General features: G+C 38.0%; 1 protein-coding gene and 1 long non-coding RNA gene across 2 annotated transcripts in view; one reads left to right on the top strand and one right to left on the bottom strand.

Moving 5' to 3' along the window:
* Positions 1-19,427, top strand: part of CRPPA (CDP-L-ribitol pyrophosphorylase A) — a 348,299-nt gene that overhangs the window by 142,519 nt on the left and 186,353 nt on the right. Inside the window, exon 6 of the mRNA XM_030933230.1 lies at positions 1,706-1,803. Coding sequence (XP_030789090.1) covers positions 1,706-1,803 — 98 coding nt within the window. The remainder of the gene's footprint in view (positions 1-1,705; positions 1,804-19,427) is intronic.
* LOC104657802 overlaps positions 15,466-19,427 on the bottom strand; it is a 38,553-nt gene continuing 34,591 nt past the window's right edge. The window contains exon 4 of the long non-coding RNA XR_004058109.1: positions 15,466-17,198. This is a non-coding gene — a long non-coding RNA (uncharacterized LOC104657802). The remainder of the gene's footprint in view (positions 17,199-19,427) is intronic.

Below are 19,427 nucleotides of genomic sequence, written 5' to 3'. Positions count from 1 at the left end.
CTCTCCAGCCACATGGAACTGTAAGTCCAATAAACTTCTTCTTTTGTAAATTGCCCAGTCTCTGGGATATCTTTATCAGGAGTGTGAAAACAAACTAATATAGCTTTCAAGTAATTCTCTTGGTTGTTGGTCACACTATGTTTATGTGACTACCTACCTCAATACACATTAAAATCTTGTTTCTTTCTTATCATTTCTGATTGTTTGAAAGCTCCGTTTTCCCACTCCTAAGCAAAACCTATTCCCCTTTCAAGAGTGAGCTCCTAGCTCATTGTATTTTAGAGTTATCTGATCTTGTCTCCAGTTTCTCTCTCCACAATGATGTTCTATAGCATTTACTGTCTAAAACATTCATTTGTGTTTTTAATTATGTTGAATTTTATTAGCATCATGTAACTCAGAAATGCAGATTTTTTTTTTTTTTTTGGATTTGAATCTTTTTTCAACTACTCATGTCCCTGTGGCCTTGGCCAAGTTACTTCTCTGAATTCAAGCTTCCTGAATCTGTTACATAGATTCAGAATGATACTGATCTTGTATGGTCATCATGAGGATTCGTATTCATATGTAACATATAGCTCCTGGAATACATAATATTCTTGTTAAGTAGGAGGTAGTAATAGCAGTGCTATTAACTGGTGATATTATTTTCAATAACCTGTTCTCCCTGGCTTTGCTTGAAAGAAATATTAGCCATTGCTACATCAGTGATTTATATGGATCATATTTTACAGAGTTGCTCAGGTAGGAAGCAGTTGGGTCAAAAGCTAAACATCCTTTTGATTCAGGAATCCTATCTTAAAATTAGACTTTGTTTTCTTAATCCATGATATAATGCTGTGTAATGGCTCTTTAACTGGCAGCTATATAGGCAATTTCTCTATAGGATGCCTGAGACTTTGAAGAATTGGTGTTAATTATAAGGCAGAAAGATGTGGATTAAGAAAAATTCTACTCAGACTTCAGCTCATGGTTGAACTTGGTATCATGATAACAAGAGGTCAAGTTACCTTGAATCAAGGTGCCTTCTGATTTGCCTGCTGTAGAAGAGGACTTCATATCTTTTGGAAGAATGCATGCAGGTTTTCCAGAGGTGACATGACTATTACTGTGTCACATAGTTTATAAATTTTAAACCAGACCATCTCAAGTCTTTTAGATGTGAAGAAAATTCTTTCAGTTGCTTTTTCCAATAGTCAAAACAGGAAATTAATTGTATTGAATTGAAAATCTAGAGGAATGTCAAGGAACACAATGTACTTAACCAGCGCACTGGATGACACAATGAATCTGTGCCCAGGAGATAACCTATGGCCTAAAGAATGAATCTGTTTGAGAAGTAGAAATCTGTTAGGTTCTGGGAGACTCCTTATAAACATGGAAGGATTGAATTGCTGAACTTCAAATGGTTGTCACCTCTAGTTACTCCCTTCTGAATGCATCCTAAAATATCTTATTTCTGTTAGTTGCACAATGGCTGGTTCTTCACCCACAGAGTGTTTAATGGACAGATTTATGGACTTGGGTAGTAAACTGAATCAGGGCCATCTCATTGTGTACACAGATTACTCCACTTGGCCTGAAATCAAAACCTCCCTATTCTTAGTCAACAGCTAAGAACATCAGGTAAGTTTATGTTTCAGCATCCTAGGGCCTTGTTACATGTTTTGTTTGAAACTTAAAACTCTTTTTTTTTTCATTTCAGAGATAATTTCCCAAGAGATTTGTGTAGTTATGGATTCAAAAGAAGATAACAAACATGTAGGTCATCTTCTTGAAGAAGTGCTAAAAAGTGAATTAAATGTAAGTATTCAAAGACTGAGTTTGATAAATTTTGATTGCCAAAAACTTTTATAGCATAAAGATATCTTTCTTGAAAAAAACCATAAAAATCCTTTAATCGTAATGTTCTTATTATTTTGCCTCGATGAGATCCTTTGGTCTGCCAGCAGTTAGGATCTGAAACATACTCTGTCACCCTTTTCATTCCTTTTGCGGATTTTCTTCCAGTCTCCATGTGTGATGTCCTTTAGGAAGCCCTGTCTGATGCCTGCACTCCCCAACATAAGGCTGAGACTTGTCTTAAGAGGCATGGTGGCCAGCACATGCTAGATGCTTAGTAAAGTTTGTAGACTCTATGAAGATTAGAGAGATTAAGAAGAGGGAGGGGGAAAATAAGAGACATGATGACAAAAGATGAAATAATCATGATATTGGAAAAGCGAGTGAATGTGAAGCAACCAACTTCCTAGTTAAACTCATATCTAATATTAGGGCTAGGAAAATAGAAGATGCAATAAGTGTAAGGGTGTCTATAGGAACTTTTTATAAATTTTACCACCAAGCACTGCCATTAATTATTTTTATGACAACTTTCAAGCATTTTATTTGCCAAACTTATTTTTGTATATTTTAATTAATTACCCTGTTTTCATTAAAATATATAACTTCTAATCAGAGTTTATGTTCAACATGGGATGACCTTTTAACAACGTACATAATTCTCATCAAAAGCAGAGGGTAAAAGTTCATTTTAGCTTTGTAATTTTTTTTTTTTTTTTTTTTTTTTTTTTTTTTTTGAGATGGAGTCTCACTCTGTCGCCAGGCTAGAGTGCAGTGGTGCAATCTCAGCTCACTGCAACCTCCATCGTCTGGGTTCAAGTGATTCTCCTGCCTCAGCCTCCACCACATCCATTAGCTGTGTAATTTTACCATGATAGCGCAGTTGAAAAGAGAACAGGTCTGATATCAGACTGCTTGTATTTTGGATGTCAGCTCTGTTTCCTAATTTCCTTATCTGTACATTGAAAATGTTAATAACATCTACTTTCTAAAGTTGCTGGGTGAGTTGAATAAAATGAATATATTTAAAGTGCTTAGAGAAGCATCTGGCATGCAGTACGTTTTCAATGAATTTGAACTATAATTAAACTTTCAATGAGAAGTTGACAGAGTGGTGTGACAGTATTAGATAGTACAGACTGTTAGTTCTCATACTTTAGTGCTATATAGATACATGAGTTGTTAAAATTAACAAATTAACCAGTGCCTTCTACCTCCTCCTTTCTGAAGAATCTAATTTGAATTAGTACGCTTTAACTTAAAGTTTATAGCTGAAAAATGACAGTGAACTTTCTTACTGTATATATTCTTACATTACTGTCATTACCTACTATACTTTCTCCCTCAAACCATTATTCTTAGTCATATAAGTAAATATATATGTAATAGTCACTACAAATCCTTATGTTGATATCTTAAAAATCATTTCGGCTTTCTGGAACTAATCCTCCAATGAGTGAGGGCTCATGGGCACAGTATTCCCAAGTTCTTCCATGTGAATAAAATTATTCTTTTGCTCAAAATCTTCAAGGTGGTTTTGGCTAGATTAAAAACAGTCTTGATTCAGTAATTTTTTGTTGAGTATCTTCGATATGCCAATCTATTTTCTTTTGTCATAAAGTATTTTGGTCAAGTGTGATGAAAATCTGACTTTCTTTGCCTTATAAGTGATTTCGTCTGTTTGCCTGGATGCTCAAATAATTCTTTTCCTTTAAAGTCTATTTGTTTTACTACAGGTTTCTTAATTATGGTCATTTTGGCTGATATTGCTAGGTACATAGTAGATTCTTCTGTGTAGTTTCAAATATTTTTGTATGACATTATTTCTTCAGTATTTTCTGTTTGGTTACTTCAGTTTTCTTCAGAGATTCCTGTTGCATGAAGCTTACATATTCTTTGGCCATCTACAGCTATTACCTTCTCTTGAGTTTTTCTAATCTCTTAATTTCTTCTTAATTTTCTTACTTTCCATCTTTTATTTCTGTTCATTCATTACCTTTTGTGTTTTTTTCTAATTTAGTCTTCATTTCTGAAATATTTTTTAAATTTTTTCTCTTCTCATCACCTTGTTTCTAAGTTATTCCAAGTCTGACTTTTATAGTTCTGTCATTTTCTTAATTTCTTTTAGCTTATTAAATATTGGGTTACAGTATTTATTTACTTTATGACTGGGTGTTTCTGATGTGCATGTGTTTCCTGTAGGGATATTATTTTGCTTTTTAGTCTTTTCTTTTTCTTTCTTTCTGTCATTAATGTATCAAATAATATATATATTTTTGAGACAGGGTCTTGCTCTGTCACCCAGGGTGGAGTGCACTGCTACTATCATGGCTCACTGTAGCCTTGGCCTTGGCCTCCTGGGCTCAAGCGATCCTCCCACCTCATCTTCCAGAGTAGCTGGGACCACAGGCACACACTGCAATGCCCAGCTAGTTTTTTTCTTCCTTTTTGTAGAGAGAGGAGTCTCCATATATTGCCCAGGCTGGTCCCAAACTCCTGGTCTCAAGTGATCCTCTCACGCTGGCCTCCCAAAGGGCAGAAATACAGGCATGGCTGCTGCACCTAGCCCTATTGTTGCTTTTTAAGTAAAAGAGCTTTCTCTAGTTTTAGGAGGAAGGGATGAGTCAAAATAACACCTCTGTGGCCGTGCTTTGCCTGTACTTTGTCTTTCCTTTGTTTCTAGTGCACGTCTTTTGGTCTATCTAGACTTCTCAGGTTGGTGCTTTAACATACTAGGGTGCTTCTGTTTATTGGTTTGAATGTACTTTGGATTCATACCCCCAGATATCCTTAGCAGAGGACCTTCATGTGGCTTCTTTGTTTTCAACTTTGAATTAAAGCCTACAAAGGATTTATCCCTTGGGAAAGGGATTTATCTATCTACAAAGGATTTATCCCTTGGGAAAGGGAAAAATCCTCCCTTGGGGAAGGATTTATCTAGTTTTATATACTTTTTCTCTTCTCTTATAAAGGTAAATTTATCTCATGACATTTTTCAGCTAGTTTTTGTTGCTATTCCCAGAATGGAATGGCCTGCTAAGGTATCCAGAAAGTATCTGATGATGATTTTGCTGTTTTCTGTCTTTCTTGGTTTACTCCCATTTTTTCCTACAGTTTCTTAAACTGTGTGTGTCTTTATATGTGCTACCAATTTATCCCTACCCACTAATATTATTTTTTTTAGACACTGTTTCACTCTGTTGCCCAGGCTGGAGTGCAGTGGCATGATCTCAGCTCACCACAACCTACGCCTCCCAGGTTCAAATGATTCTCATGCCTCACCCTCCCAAATATTGGTTTTATAGTAGGTAATGTCTGTAGGTTTTTGGTTTTGATATCCTCCTTGCCTTTTCTGTTTTTATGAAGGGTCTGCAGAGATTCAAAGACTAAAATGATATTTCTAGGGTTCCAGAATCGTTTTCCCCTTTATTCTTTGTGTGTTCTTCTGGCCATTTATAATTTTTAAAGAGTACTTACATTTCTCTTTTAATTTCAAGTATTGAATTCGTCTATAAATATAGATAGACATAGCAAATTTGGAATTTTTAAAAAATTAGGTTTGACTTGAAGTTAGGGATTTCCTTCATATAATAAAACTAAGAAGTATTCATATATTCAAAAGTAAGAAAATCACCATTCCTCAGAAATTTCTTATGTAATATCTTCCTTTTTGGAGATAAATTAGACTTTTTATTTATTTTTAATGACTAGCTAATGTAGAACTTCTAAAACTGAACGTTGGATGTCCTATTATTTTACTCAGAGAATCTTGGTTCACCTTGAAAGGAGATATCATTCCTGCTAAGCCTTCCCTCTCTTCTAATTTGGTTAAAAAGAATTACAAGTTTAAAAACCTGTTATACCACACAAACTTAAGAGAATGCTTTCTCTTAGAAACAGCCACAACAGGCTGGGTGTGGTGGCTCACGCCTGTAATCCCAGCACTTTGGGAGGCCGAGGCGGGCAGATCACGAAGGGAGGAGATCGAGACCATCCTGGCTTAACATGGTGAAACCCCGTCTCTATTAAAAATACAAAAAATTAGCCGGGCGTGGTGGTGGGCGCCTGTAGTCCCAGCTACTTGGGAGGCTGAGGCAGGAGAATGGCGTGAACCCAGGAGCTTGCAGTGAGCTAAGATCACACCACTGCACTCCAGCCTGGGCGACAGAGAGAGACTCCGTCTCAAAAAATTAAATTAGGGGCGGAGCAAGATGGCCGAATAGGAACAACTCCAGTCTCCAACTCCCAGCGCGAGCGACACAGAAGACCGGTGATTTCTGCATTTTCAACTGAGGTACTGGGGTCATCTCACTAGGGAGTGCCGGACAATCGGTGCTGGTCAGCTGCTGCAGCCTGACCAGCGAGAGCTGAAGCAGGGCGAGGCATCGCCTCACCTGGAAGCGCAAGGGGGAAGGGGATCCGTTTTCCTAGCCAGGGGAACTGAGACACACAACACCTGGAAAATCGGGTAACTCCCACCCCAATACTGCGCTGTAAGCATACAGGCATTCCAGGAGAATATATCCCACACCTGGCCGGGAGGGTCCCACGCCCACGAAGCCTCCCTCACTGCTAACACAGCAGTCTGCCGCGATCTATCCGCAAGGCAGCAGGGAGGCTGGGGGAGGGGCGCCCGCCATTGCTGAGGCTTAAGTAGGTAAACAAAGCCGCTGGGAAGCTCGAACTGGGTGGAGCTCACAGCAGCTCAAGGAAGCCTGCCTGTCTCTGTAGTCTCCACCTCTGGGGACAGCGCACAGCTGAAGACCAACAGGGGAAGTAGCGGGAGCCGGTGCAGACGCGAACGACTCTGTCTGACAGCTTTGGGGAGAGCCGCGGATCTCCCAACGCGGAGGTTGAGATCTGAGAACGGACAGACTGCCTGCTCAGGTGTGTCCCTGACCCCTGAGTAGCCTAGCTGGGAGAAATCCCCCACTAGGGGCAGTCTGACACCCCACACCTCACAGGGTGGAGTACACCCCTGAGAGGACACTTCCAAAGGAAGAATCAGACAGGTACACTCGCTGTTCAGCAATATTCTATCTTCGGCAACCTCTGCTGCTGATACCCAGGCAAACAGGGTCTGGAGTGGACCTCAGGCAATCTCCAACAGACCAACAGAGAGCCCTTCTGACTGTCAGAAGGAAAACTATCAAACAGGAAGGACACCTATACCAAAACCCCATCAGTTCGTCACCACCATCAAAGACCAGAGACAGATAAAACCACAAAGATGGGGAAGAAGCAGGGCAGAAAAGCTGGAAATTCAAAAAATAAGAGCGCATCTCCCCCTGCAAAGGAGCGCAGCCCATCACCAGCAACGGATCAAAGCTGGTCAGAGAATGACTTGGACGAGAGGAGAGAAGAAGGCTTCAGTCCATCAAACTTATCAGAGCTAAAGGAGGAATTACGTACCCAGCGCAAAGAAACTAAAAATCTTGAAAAAAGAGTGGAAGAATTGACAGCTAGACTCATTAATGCAGAGAAGATCATAAACGAAATGACAGAGATGAAAACCATGACACGAGAAATACGTGACAAATGCACAAGCTTCAGTAACCGACTCGATCAACTGGAAGAAAGAGTATCAGCGATTGAAGATCAAATGAATGAAATGAAGCGAGAAGAGAAACCAAAAGAAAAAAGAAGAAAAAGAAATGAGCAAAGCCTGCAAGAAGTATGGGATTACGTAAAAAGACCAAATCTACGTCTGATTGGGGTGCCTGAAAGTGAGGGGGAAAATGGAACCAAGTTGGAAAACACTCTTCAGGATATCATCCAGGAGAACTTCCCCAACCTACTAGGGCAGGCCAACATTCAAATTCAGGAAATACAGAGAACGCCACAAAGATACTCCTCCAGAAGAGCAACTCCAAGACACATAATTGCCAGATTCACCAAAGTTGAAATGAAGGAAAAAATCTTAAGGGCAGCCAGAGAGAAAGGTCGGGTCACCCACAAAGGGAAGCCCATCAGACTAACAGCAGATCTCTCGGCAGAAACTCTACAAGCCAGAAGAGAGTGGGGGCCAATATTCAACGTTCTTAAAGAAAAGAATTTTCAACCCAGAATTTCATATCCAGCCAAACTAAGTTTCATAAGTGAAGGAGAAATAAAATCCTTTACAGATAAGCAAATGCTTAGAGATTTTGTCACCACCAGGCCTGCCTTACAAGAGACACTGAAGGAAGCCCTAAACATGGAAAGGAACAACCGGTACCAGCCATCGCAAAAACTTGGCAAAATGTAAAGACCATCGAGGCTAGGAAGAAACTGCATCAACTAACGAGCAAAATAACCAGTTAATATCATAATGGCAGGATCAAGTTCACACATAACAATATTAACCTTAAATGTTAATGGACTAAATGCTCCAATTAAAAGACACAGACTGGCAAACTGGATAAAGAGTCAAGACCCATCAGTCTGCTGTATTCAGGAGACCCATCTCACATGCAGAGACATACATAGGCTCAAAATAAAGGGATGGAGGAAGATCTACCAAGCAAATGGAGAACAAAAAAAAGCAGGGGTTGCAATCTTAGTCTCTGATAAAACAGACTTTAAACCATCAAAGATCAAAAGAGACAAAGAAGGCCATTACATAATGGTAAAGGGATCAATTCAACAGGAAGAGCTAACTCTCCTAAATATATATGCACCCAATACAGGAGCACCCAGATTCATAAAGCAAGTCCTTAGAGACTTACAAAGAGACTTAGACTCCCATACAATAATAATGGGGGACTTCAACACTCCGCTGTCAACATTAGACAGATCAACGAGACAGAAAGTTAACAAGGATATCCAGGAATTGAACTCATCTCTGCACCAAGCGGACCTAATAGACATCTATAGAACTCTCCACCCCAAATCAACAGAATATACATTCTTCTCAGCACCACATCGCACTTATTCCAAAATTGACCACATAATTGGAAGTAAAGTACTCCTCAGCAAATGTAAAAGAACAGAAATTATAACAAACTGTCTCTCAGACCACAGTGCAATCAAACTAGAACTCAGGACTAAGAAACTCAATCAAAACCGCTCAACTACATGGAAACTGAACAACCTGCTCCTGAATGACTACTGGGTACATAACGAAATGAAAGCGGAAATAAAGATGTTCTTTGAAACCAATGAGAACAAAGATACAACATACCAGAATCTCTGGGACACATTTAAAGCAGTGTGTAGAGGGAAATTTATAGCACTAAATGCCCACAAGAGAAAGCAGGAAAGATATAAAATTGACACTCTAACATCACAATTAAAAGAACTAGAGAGGCAAGAGCAATCACATTCAAAAGCTAGCAGAAGGCAAGAAATAACTAAGATCAGAGCAGAACTGAAGGAGATAGAGACACAAAAAACCCTCCAAAAAATCAATGAATCCAGGAGTTGGTTTTTTGAAAAGATCAACAAAATTGACAGACCGCTAGCAAGGCTAATAAAGAAAAAAAGAGAGAGGAATCAAATAGATGCAATAAAAAATGATAAAGGGGATATCACCACTGACCCCACAGAAATACAAACTACCATCAGAGAATACTATAAACGCCTCTACGCAAATCAACTAGAAAATCCAGAAGAAATGGATAATTTCCTGGACACTTACACTCTCCCAAGGCTAAACCAGGAAGAAGTTGAATCCCTGAATAGACCAATAGCAGGCTGTGAAATTGAGGCAACAATTAATAGCCTACCCACCAAAAAAAGTCCAGGACCAGATGGATTCACAGCTGAATTCTACCAGAGGTACAAGGAGGAGCTGGTACCATTCCTTCTGAAACTATTCCAATCAATAGAAAAAGAGGGAATCCTCCCTAACTCATTTTATGAGGCCAACATCATCCTGATACCAAAGCCTGGCAGAGACACAACAAAAAAAGAGAATTTTAGACCAATATCCCTGATGAACATTGATGCAAAAATCCTCAATAAAATACTGGCAAACCGGATTCAGCAGCACATCAAAAAGCTTATCCACCATGATCAAGTGGGCTTCATCCCTGGGATGCAAGGCTGGTTCAACATTCGCAAATCAATAAACGTAATCCAGCATATAAACAGAACCAAAGACAAGAACCACATGATTGTCTCAATAGATGCAGAAAAGGCTTTTGAGAAAATTCAACAGCCCTTCATGCTAAAAACGCTCAATAAATTCGGTATTGATGGAACGTACCTCAAAATAATAAGAGCTATTTATGACAAACCCACAGCTAATATCATACTGAATGGGCAAAAACTGGAAAAATTCCCTTTGAAAAGTGGCACAAGACAGGGATGCCCTCTCTCACCACTCCTATTCAACATAGTGTTGGAAGTTCTGGCTAGGGCAATCAGGCAAGAGAAAGAAATCAAGGGTATCCAGTTAGGAAAAGAAGAAGTCAAATTGTCCCTGTTTGCAGATGACATGATTGTATATTTAGAAAACCCCATCGTCTCAGCCCAAAATCTCCTTAAGCTGATAAGCAACTTCAGCAAAGTCTCAGGATACAAAATTAATGTGCAAAAATCACAAGCATTCTTATACACCAGCAACAGACAAGCAGAGAGCCAAATCAGGAATGAACTTCCATTCACAATTGCTTCAAAGAGAATAAAATACCTAGGAATCCAGCTTACAAGGGATGTAAAGGACCTCTTCAAGGAGAACTACAAACCACTGCTCAGTGAAATCAAAGAGGACACAAACAAATGGAAGAACATACCATGCTCATGGATAGGAAGAATCAATATCGTGAAAATGGCCATACTGCCCAAGGTTATTTATAGATTCAATGCCATCCCCATCAAGCTACCAATGACTTTCTTCACAGAATTGGAAAAAACTGCTTTAAAGTTCATATGGAACCAAAAAAGAGCCCGCATTGCCAAGACAATCCTAAGTCAAAAGGACAAAGCTGGAGGCGTCACGCTACCTGACTTCAAACTATACTACAAGGCTACAGTAACCAAAACAGCATGGTACTGGTACCAAAACAGAGATATAGACCAATGGAACAGAACAGAGTCCTCAGAAATAATACTGCACATCTACAGCCATCTGATCTTTGACAAACCTGAGAGAAACAAGAAATGGGGAAAGGATTCCCTATTTAATAAATGGTGCTGGGAAAATTGGCTAGCCATAAGTAGAAAGCTGAAACTGGATCCTTTCCTTACCCCTTATACGAAGATTAATTCAAGACGGATTAGAGACTTAAATGTTAGACCTAATACCATAAAAACCCTAGAAGAAAATCTAGGTAGTACCATTCAGGACATAGGCATGGGCAAGGACTTCATGTCTAAAACACCAAAAGCAACGGCAGCAAAAGCCAAAATTGACAAATGGGATCTAATTAAACTAAAGAGCTTTTGCACAGCAAAAGAAACTACCATCAGAGTGAACAGGCAACCTACAGAATGGGAGAAAATTTTTGCAACCTACTCATCTGACAAAGGGCTAATATCCAGAATCTACAAAGAACTCAAACAAATATATGAGAAAAAAACAAACAACCCCATCAAAAAGTGGGGAAAGGATATGAACAGACATTTCTCAAAAGAAGATATTCATACAGCCAACAGACACATGAAAAAATGCTCATCATCACTGGCCATCAGAGAAATGCAAATCAAAACCACAATGAGATACCATCTCACACCAGTTAGAATGGCAATCATTAAGAAGTCAGGAAACAACAGGTGTTGGAGAGGATGTGGAGAAATAGGAACACTTTTACACTGTTGGTGGGATTGTAAACTAGTTCAACCATTATGGAAAACAGTATGGCAATTCCTCAAGGATCTAGAACTAGATGTACCATATGACCCAGCCATCCCACTACTGGGTATATACCCAAAGGATTATAAATTAGTCTACTACAAAGACACATGTACACGTATGTTTATTGCGGCACTATTCACAATAGCAAAGACTTGGAATCAACCCAAATGTCCATCTGTGACAGACTGGATTAAGAAAATGTGGCACATATACACCATGGAATACTATGCAGCCATAAAAAAGGATGAGTTTGCGTCCTTTGTAGGGACATGGATGCAGCTGGAAACCATCATTCTTAGCAAACTATCACAAGAACAGAAAACCAAACACCGCATGTTCTCACTCATAGGTGGGAACTGAACAATGAGATCACTTGGACTCGGGAAGGGGAACATCACACACTGGGGTCTATCATGGGGAGGGGGGAGGGGGGAGGAGGGAGGGATTGCATTGGGGAGTTATACATGATATAAATGATGAATTGATGGGTGCTGACGAGTTGATGGGTGCAGCACACCAACATGGCATAAGTTTACATATGTAACAAACCTGCATGTTATGCACATGTACCCTAGAACTTAAAGTATAATAAAAAAAAAAAAAAAAAAAAAAAAATTAAATTAAATTAAAATTTTTTAAGAAAGAAAAAGAAACAATCACAACACTGATTATGGAGTGTCAGGAGTAGTACTGAAATGAGTAGTTTCCCTGACCCCTTCGTAGGACTGGCTAAGGGATTGGCTCATTAACCTCTTAACCTCTCATGGGACGGGGGGAGCATGCAGGTGAGCAGGTACAGGGGCCAGGACAAGTGCTTCTGGGCACGCTGGCAGGAATAGAACTTCATGTGGCTCCATGACAGCATCTAGTGGGATATCCATGACCCCTGAAGCCCCAGAAGACATGTGTTACATTGTGCTCTTTTACCTTTGCTCTCTACAAACAGCTTAAGTGTTTAACAGCTCAGTGGAGGGTCAGGATGACAGCCTTTTGCACCAGCCCTCTTGGTACCAGAGTTCTTGTTTGGCATCTGGGAGGAATCAGGCTACATCAGTTAATTGAAGGGTGTTGAATGTGGAGGATTTTATTGAGGAGTGGAAGTGGCTTTCAGTGGGATGGGGTGCTGGAAAGGGGATGGAGTGGAAAGGTGGTCTTCCTCTGGAGTTTGGCTGTCCCCTGCTGAACTCTTCTCTGAGGTCCTACCGTCAAGCTGCCCTTCTGAAATCTCACCTTCAAGCTGTCCCTCTGAAGTCAAACTGCTTCTTTTTGACAGCTACTGCTTCTCTTCTAGCCTCTTCTGTTCCACTCTGCTGCCCCTCTGACACCACTCTGCTAGTGGAGCCTGGGGTTTTTTATGGGTACAGGATGGGAGGCAGGGCAGTCCAAAAAGCAGCATTTGAGTGGGAAAACAGGAATGCATGTTCTCACTTTGGGCTACAGTACCCAGGCTTAAGGGTGTGGCCCTCACCGGGGACTGCCTTCTTCTACTCAGTATTTCCCTGCCTCCTGTCTGTATCAGTACTATGCAGTTCTTTTCTCTTTAAAATAATCCTATGATTTCCCCCTTTTGTTTTACAAATAGAAATATGGAAACTTGCAGTTTGATTTGTCTAAGATCATGTAACTAGTGAATATAGATCCTAGTTGATTCAAAATGGTCTCTACTAATTAATATTCTTCTAAGGAAAGGTGAGATAAAAGACTGAGATTTTTAAGTTTGACAAAGGGCTAATACCTAATGTCTGAAAGACATCCCCTTGGGAAAGGATTTATCTAGTTTTATATACTTTTTCTCTTCCTTTATGAAGGTAAATTTATCTCATGACATTTTTCAGCTTAATAACTTACAAACACAAAATGCAATGTATTCTAACATTTTCACCTCTCAAAGCTTTCATCCCACTTTGAAAGGAATGTGTAAAAAGGATGATGTCACCACTATTGAAATCCTGGCATCTGTAGGGCAGATCAGTGTGGGTGTGGAGCTTCTCAACACATAATGGGAGGATTGTTTTGTTAACATGAAAAGAAAAAATATTTTCCTTTGAAATTAAGGGAAAAGATTGGATATGTTTATTGTAATTATCTGTACTAGAATTTTGCAACATACCTTACAGGTGAACCAAACATCTAACTTTAATGATGAACACCAAATACCTGGAAGAGGTTGTTAAAAAGTTAAGTAAAGAGCTAACTTGGGGAGAGGCATTTCTCCTTCTTCCCCCATTGGCAGGCACTTTTCACTGATTCTTAAAGGACAAGCCTTTGCTGTCAGTCTTGATATTTTCCTCTTCCATTTTCCTCAGCAGTTTGAAGTATTTCACAGACCTTACCAGCTTTGGAGATAGAGCTCTCCAGAGATAGATCAGGGTGGTAGACAGTTGTAAAGGGACCTCTCTCACTTCTTCCCAATTTTCAGTAAATATCCGAAATAGTTTATACTATATACTGAACTGAAGGTAGTAAGGAATTTATAAGTAGGAAGATGTGATTATTCCTACATTCTCTAGTTTATTTACCAAATAATAAATGCCTATCATGATATACTCACTAGATATGGGGAGTTGAACTGAACAAGTATGATTTCCTATTTTCAAGGAGCATATTGTCCAGTTGGGGATAAAAAAGTAAATGAATGCAAATTAAAATGTCAAATTGTGATGAATATTCTAAGGAAAACCTAACTGTGCTTATATAAGAGAGCCAGAGAAAGTGACTTAGATTGGGAGTGGAAGGCAGTAAGTGAAATCTCTTGGCAGACGTGGTGTTTAACTTAAGCCTTTAAGGATAATAATTATCGATTTAAAGAACAAACCAGAAGTAACAGTATGTGAAAGGCACATAAAGAGCTTCATTGGGGCACAGAAAGAAAGCGTCTGTGGTTGGAGATGGAAATGGAGTGGAAGTGGGAGTAGCAGGAGACAAGAAAAGAGCTGGGGACAGACCCAGAGACAGCCTTGTAGGCTTATTATGTTGAGTTCACCACTTCTACTGTTACCATTGCTACTATTATCATTTATATATTGTTTTAAGGGGAAAATGAAGTGAGAGAAGACTTTATTTGAAAATGACATGATCCAGTTTATCTTTACAAGAAGATTATTCTGGCTGCTCCCTCTTAAAAGTACAGTTCTACAGAGGAAACCTCTGCAGTATTTGTTTTCATACATCATGTTACCTTAAATGCATATAAGTGGGTTCAACCCAATATTCACTCCTGTAATAAAAGAATAGAACTCCTAAAGAATGCTGATCTATGCTCTTAACAAACAGGGACTGTAGGGGCTTTTCATGTATTTTGGTTATCCACTCCTTCCTGTTTCCTGGAGCACATAATTTAATTATTGTTTTGAGTAATCACAAATGACAAGCAGGGTGTAACTGAAAATCATGTGTAAAGCATGCTTTGATTTTGTTGAGGCTGTTCTATGGTACTTTTTTTTTTTTTCTTATGCCCTCAAGGTTGTGTCCAGTGTATGGATCTATGCCTTTTATTACAGTCCTCAGTAAATTCACTGTATGACATGTTAGTCAAACAAAACATCAAAAATAGCACATGCAATAAAGAAAAGCGGAGAGAAGATAAACAGAGCACATTAAGCCACAGCAGTATACTAAGACCTATCCAAAACAGTTATTTTATGCTTATTTTGATACATATTATATTTAGTCTGAATATACAGGCTTTTCATTTGTTTGCACCTGAATACTGTATAATCAATAACAATGAAATAACACTGGAAAGCTACTCTTTTTCTCTTCGCCTCTCACTCTGCATGGTGCCACATTTATGTGGTGCATGCATATGTATACAAGAATACAGAAACTAGCCAAAACCCATCTTATTAAATTCATTTGGTTTATTTGGTATGTTAGCCAGATTTCCTGAGCAATTCTCCAGAGGTGGAAAGAAACTCCAAAATGATAGACCACCTAGTTGCAGAAGGTGGTATGAATTACATTCATGTTGTATTAAATAAAATTAACAGTTTATATTAATAACTGATTGCCATGGTTTTAAAATATTAATTGACGGAGCTAGGATGATTTGCTTTAAATGTTATTTTCTCTATTTTTTTCTTTGTATATTTCACATATCTTCATCTTTTTAATTGTTTATATTCTTGAAATACAGGAACCTGTTGAAATATTACTCTTCCTAAAGGAACCAGATGGTTAATCTGTAAAAACGGTCTTTTGCATCTTGTCTGCTTAGAAATGAGGTCATTGCTTACAAGTTCTGGACAACTATTATACTAAGCTTATGAAATAAAAACAGAAACCAGCCACCATCAATTTTTGGGCGTGTATTCATAAAGTCAAGTCTTAGCCTTTAATTCAGGAATTTTTTTGATTTTACACAGAAAGTAAATATATTTAGAGGAAAATCGATATAAAAAGTTGCCAGAGTTGTTTTTGTATGTAGATTATAGTTAACCATCAGCAATTGATTTTGAAGAATGTTATATATTAAATTGCTTATGCTATTTAAATTGAGATGTAGTTTCAGAACTCAGTGATTTCACTTCATTTCATTAAATTATTTTTCTCCAGTTATAGGATACATGATGTCTGCAAAGCATCTTTTTATGCTTATGTTATCCCTAAAAATTGAGTTTGGAAATGTATTTTATGTCAAGTGTTTGAGTGTAGTATAATTTTACTTTATAATGCCACAAAATATATTATTTTGTTGTTCTGGTAGCTTTAGGTAAACAATGGTTCCAAGGTTTTGGTGGTTCTGGGACAACTGAATCAAATATACCACTTTGAGCTTATAACCACAGTAAATTATTCATTACCTTGTTACCAGAGACCTTCTTTCCAAGACCTACAACTTGTGTTAAAAAAAAATCTTTATCTTTCTCTCTTACGTTGGCATTATATACCTTAAATGACTATTCAGCATATGAGGGTAAAAAAAAGTCTATACAGCTTGATCCGTCATTTAAGATCTGCTCTCTACACTTAACTTTTTTGTCACAATTGTGGCTCAACATGTTTTGAAATGATTAGTCTTCTAACTCTTGCACTCTATTCTACTGGATTGCATGCCTTCTCTATTTGTCAATTTTATGTTTTAAGGCTTAGTTGATTACTCTTTCCATGAAGTTGTCCCCAATCTTTTTTTAGTTATTAGATCTCCTAAATTACTCATCAATAGTTGTGTCATTCTGCATATCCTGCTTATTGTTTATCCATTTGCACATCTCTTTCACCATCTCTTATCACTGATCCCTCACATAGTGCTGTGGAGATGGAAGGAGACAGATAAATAGTTGTGGTTAAAGATGAGAGCATAATGAACTAGCAAGCTTCTGGAGTACCTCTCTACCTGGCCAACAGCCAAATATGTTGCTGGAGATAAAGAGGTAGCCTCTGGCCATCCATCAATCATGGGACCAGTTGAGAAGAGTTTCAAACACAAAGCATACCCAAGAAGGTCGAACTGATTTTCTAACCAGAAGATATAACTATGTTCACAAAAGGAGGGAAGAGAAGGTGTTGGTAGCAGATGTTGCAGAGATTAGATGAGCTGGAGTTAGCAACAGTGATGAAACTGGTGGTGAGCAGCCTTCTGTCAGGAAAGAAAGTGATGGAGAAATGAGCACTGCAGAGGGGACCTTCTTACTGGAGTGAAGAAGATAATCCATAAGTAATATTTTTAAAATGTATTCTGTAGAATTTGCAGTAAGATTCTATGTTGGTATTTGAATCTGTTTTTTATATTGTCTAGAAATGTACTGTTAAAAAAAATTCTATGGTATATACATAGTTCTGAAACAAGTCAAATGATAGAGTTTTTGTTCAAAATGTAGTTTATCCTTAGTATTTTTAAAATATTTTGAACCTCTAAGCTAAACAATGTACATTCAACAGGCTACTAATAAGTCATAATGGGAAAGTTGTATGAGAGGGAAATTTTATGTATAAATATTGCAAGTCTACTTCTCATACAAGAAGAATATACCTTAATGAAAAATAGTTTGCTTATTACATAGGTTGATGGCAGTTTTCAGATTGAACAAATATTGGGATGATGTTTGAATATTACTTGAAAGACATGATTTTCTTGGGATTACATGTGAAAGAACTCTTCGGTAAGCTATTCATACATATTATAGCTGATTTTAATTTTCTTTACTTTCTATCATTTTGTAAAAACGAGGTGGAAAATGGAGGTTGTTGAGAACCTTTTTAATATTTCTTATCTAGACATTTTGAGAACAATTGTCACATTTGCAGTACAATGTCAATCATGTCATTTAAGTGATTATCATTTTATCATCACATGGTTTTAATATGGAAACAGGCTGCAATTGTACTTCTATATACAGTTGTCCCTCGATTTAGAGGGGGGTTCCAGGATCTACCTTTCTGCTCTACAAATGCCACAATTTATGGGTGCTCTAATCCCTTACATAAAATGAAATAGTATTTACATATAACCTATATACATCTTCCTGTATACGTTAAATCATCTTCAGATTACATACAGTCTCTAATACAATATAAATGCTATATAGTTACACTGCATTTTTATAAATTTGTATTTTTATTATTTATTTTTGTTTTTCAAATGTTTTTGACCCATGCTCGAATCCTTAGCTGTGGAACCAACCAATTCTGAAGGCAGACTACATTTAGTGTCTTTATTAGGAAAAATAAAAACTTTATGCATTTAAATTAAATTATGTTCTAAACTTAGCAAGAATTTGAAGGAAAAAAGTTGAATTAATGAATTGTTTAATGTTAGTCATTTATGTTTGCCATACCAATAGATGTAATAAAGATAAAGGCAATGGCTTTGGTTCAGTAAGGTTGCAATTGTCTTTCATTTGCTAGATGAGGACATACTCCTCAGTAAATATCTACTCAAAATGAGAGAGGGCTTTTAGATTAATGTGGATTCAAATGATAGAACCTTGTTCTGGCTCAAAGTGTGATCCAGGCAACAGTTATATCAGTATCAACTGGAAGCTTCTTAGAAATGTTTATTCTTTACCCCAAATCTAAAAGAATTAAAATCTGCATTTCTAACAGGATTCTCAGGAATTCCCATGGACATTGAAATTCGAGAAACACACATCTAAAATTTATTTCATTTTCCCATTAGGCTATAAACTTCTGGAAGGCAGAAACCTGTCTAGTCATTGACATGGTCTCAGTATACAATTTAGTGTCTGGCTTGTAGCTATCAATAAATATTGGTCAAATGAATGAAATTATATTAATCCGTCAATGGCTAAGATACTCTGTTCTTTGTGACCTTGTTTTATTTTTAATTAAGACAGATAGGATTTGTTCATTTTAACTTGCCAATTCTCAGCTTGCAAATGTTTTTTGCATTACTAATACATATAAAGGGATCATATTACTGTTTATATCTTTTTCACGTATCATTAGTGATTTCCGCTAATAGGACAGAACATGCTTGCCAAACATGATTTATGAGTTAATGCCAGTCATTTTCCATCTACTACACATTGTCTTTTAGTTAAAGTATAATCTGTCATGAAAGCTCAACAGAAAAAGGAGCAGGGTGGTATTTTGCAGCTTTACACTTTGTGTTGATACTATACAACTTTGGATGTATAATAAAACGGGGCTAGGTATGGTGGCTTATGCCTGTAATCCCAGCCCTTTGGGAGGTTGAGGCAGGTGGATCACCTGAGGTCAGAGATTGGAGACCAGCCTGGCCAACATGGTGAAAGCCCGATTCTACTAAAAATACAAAAATTAGCCAGGCATGGTGGGGGGCACCTGTAATCCCAGCTACTTGGGAGGCTGAGGCAGGAGAATCACT

This window comes from Rhinopithecus roxellana, chromosome 6, assembly GCF_007565055.1.
Source record: "Rhinopithecus roxellana isolate Shanxi Qingling chromosome 6, ASM756505v1, whole genome shotgun sequence".
NCBI classification, from domain to species: domain Eukaryota; kingdom Metazoa; phylum Chordata; class Mammalia; order Primates; family Cercopithecidae; genus Rhinopithecus; species Rhinopithecus roxellana.
Note: the sequence above shows the minus strand (reverse complement) of the source record. Positions and strands in the feature narration are given on the sequence as shown.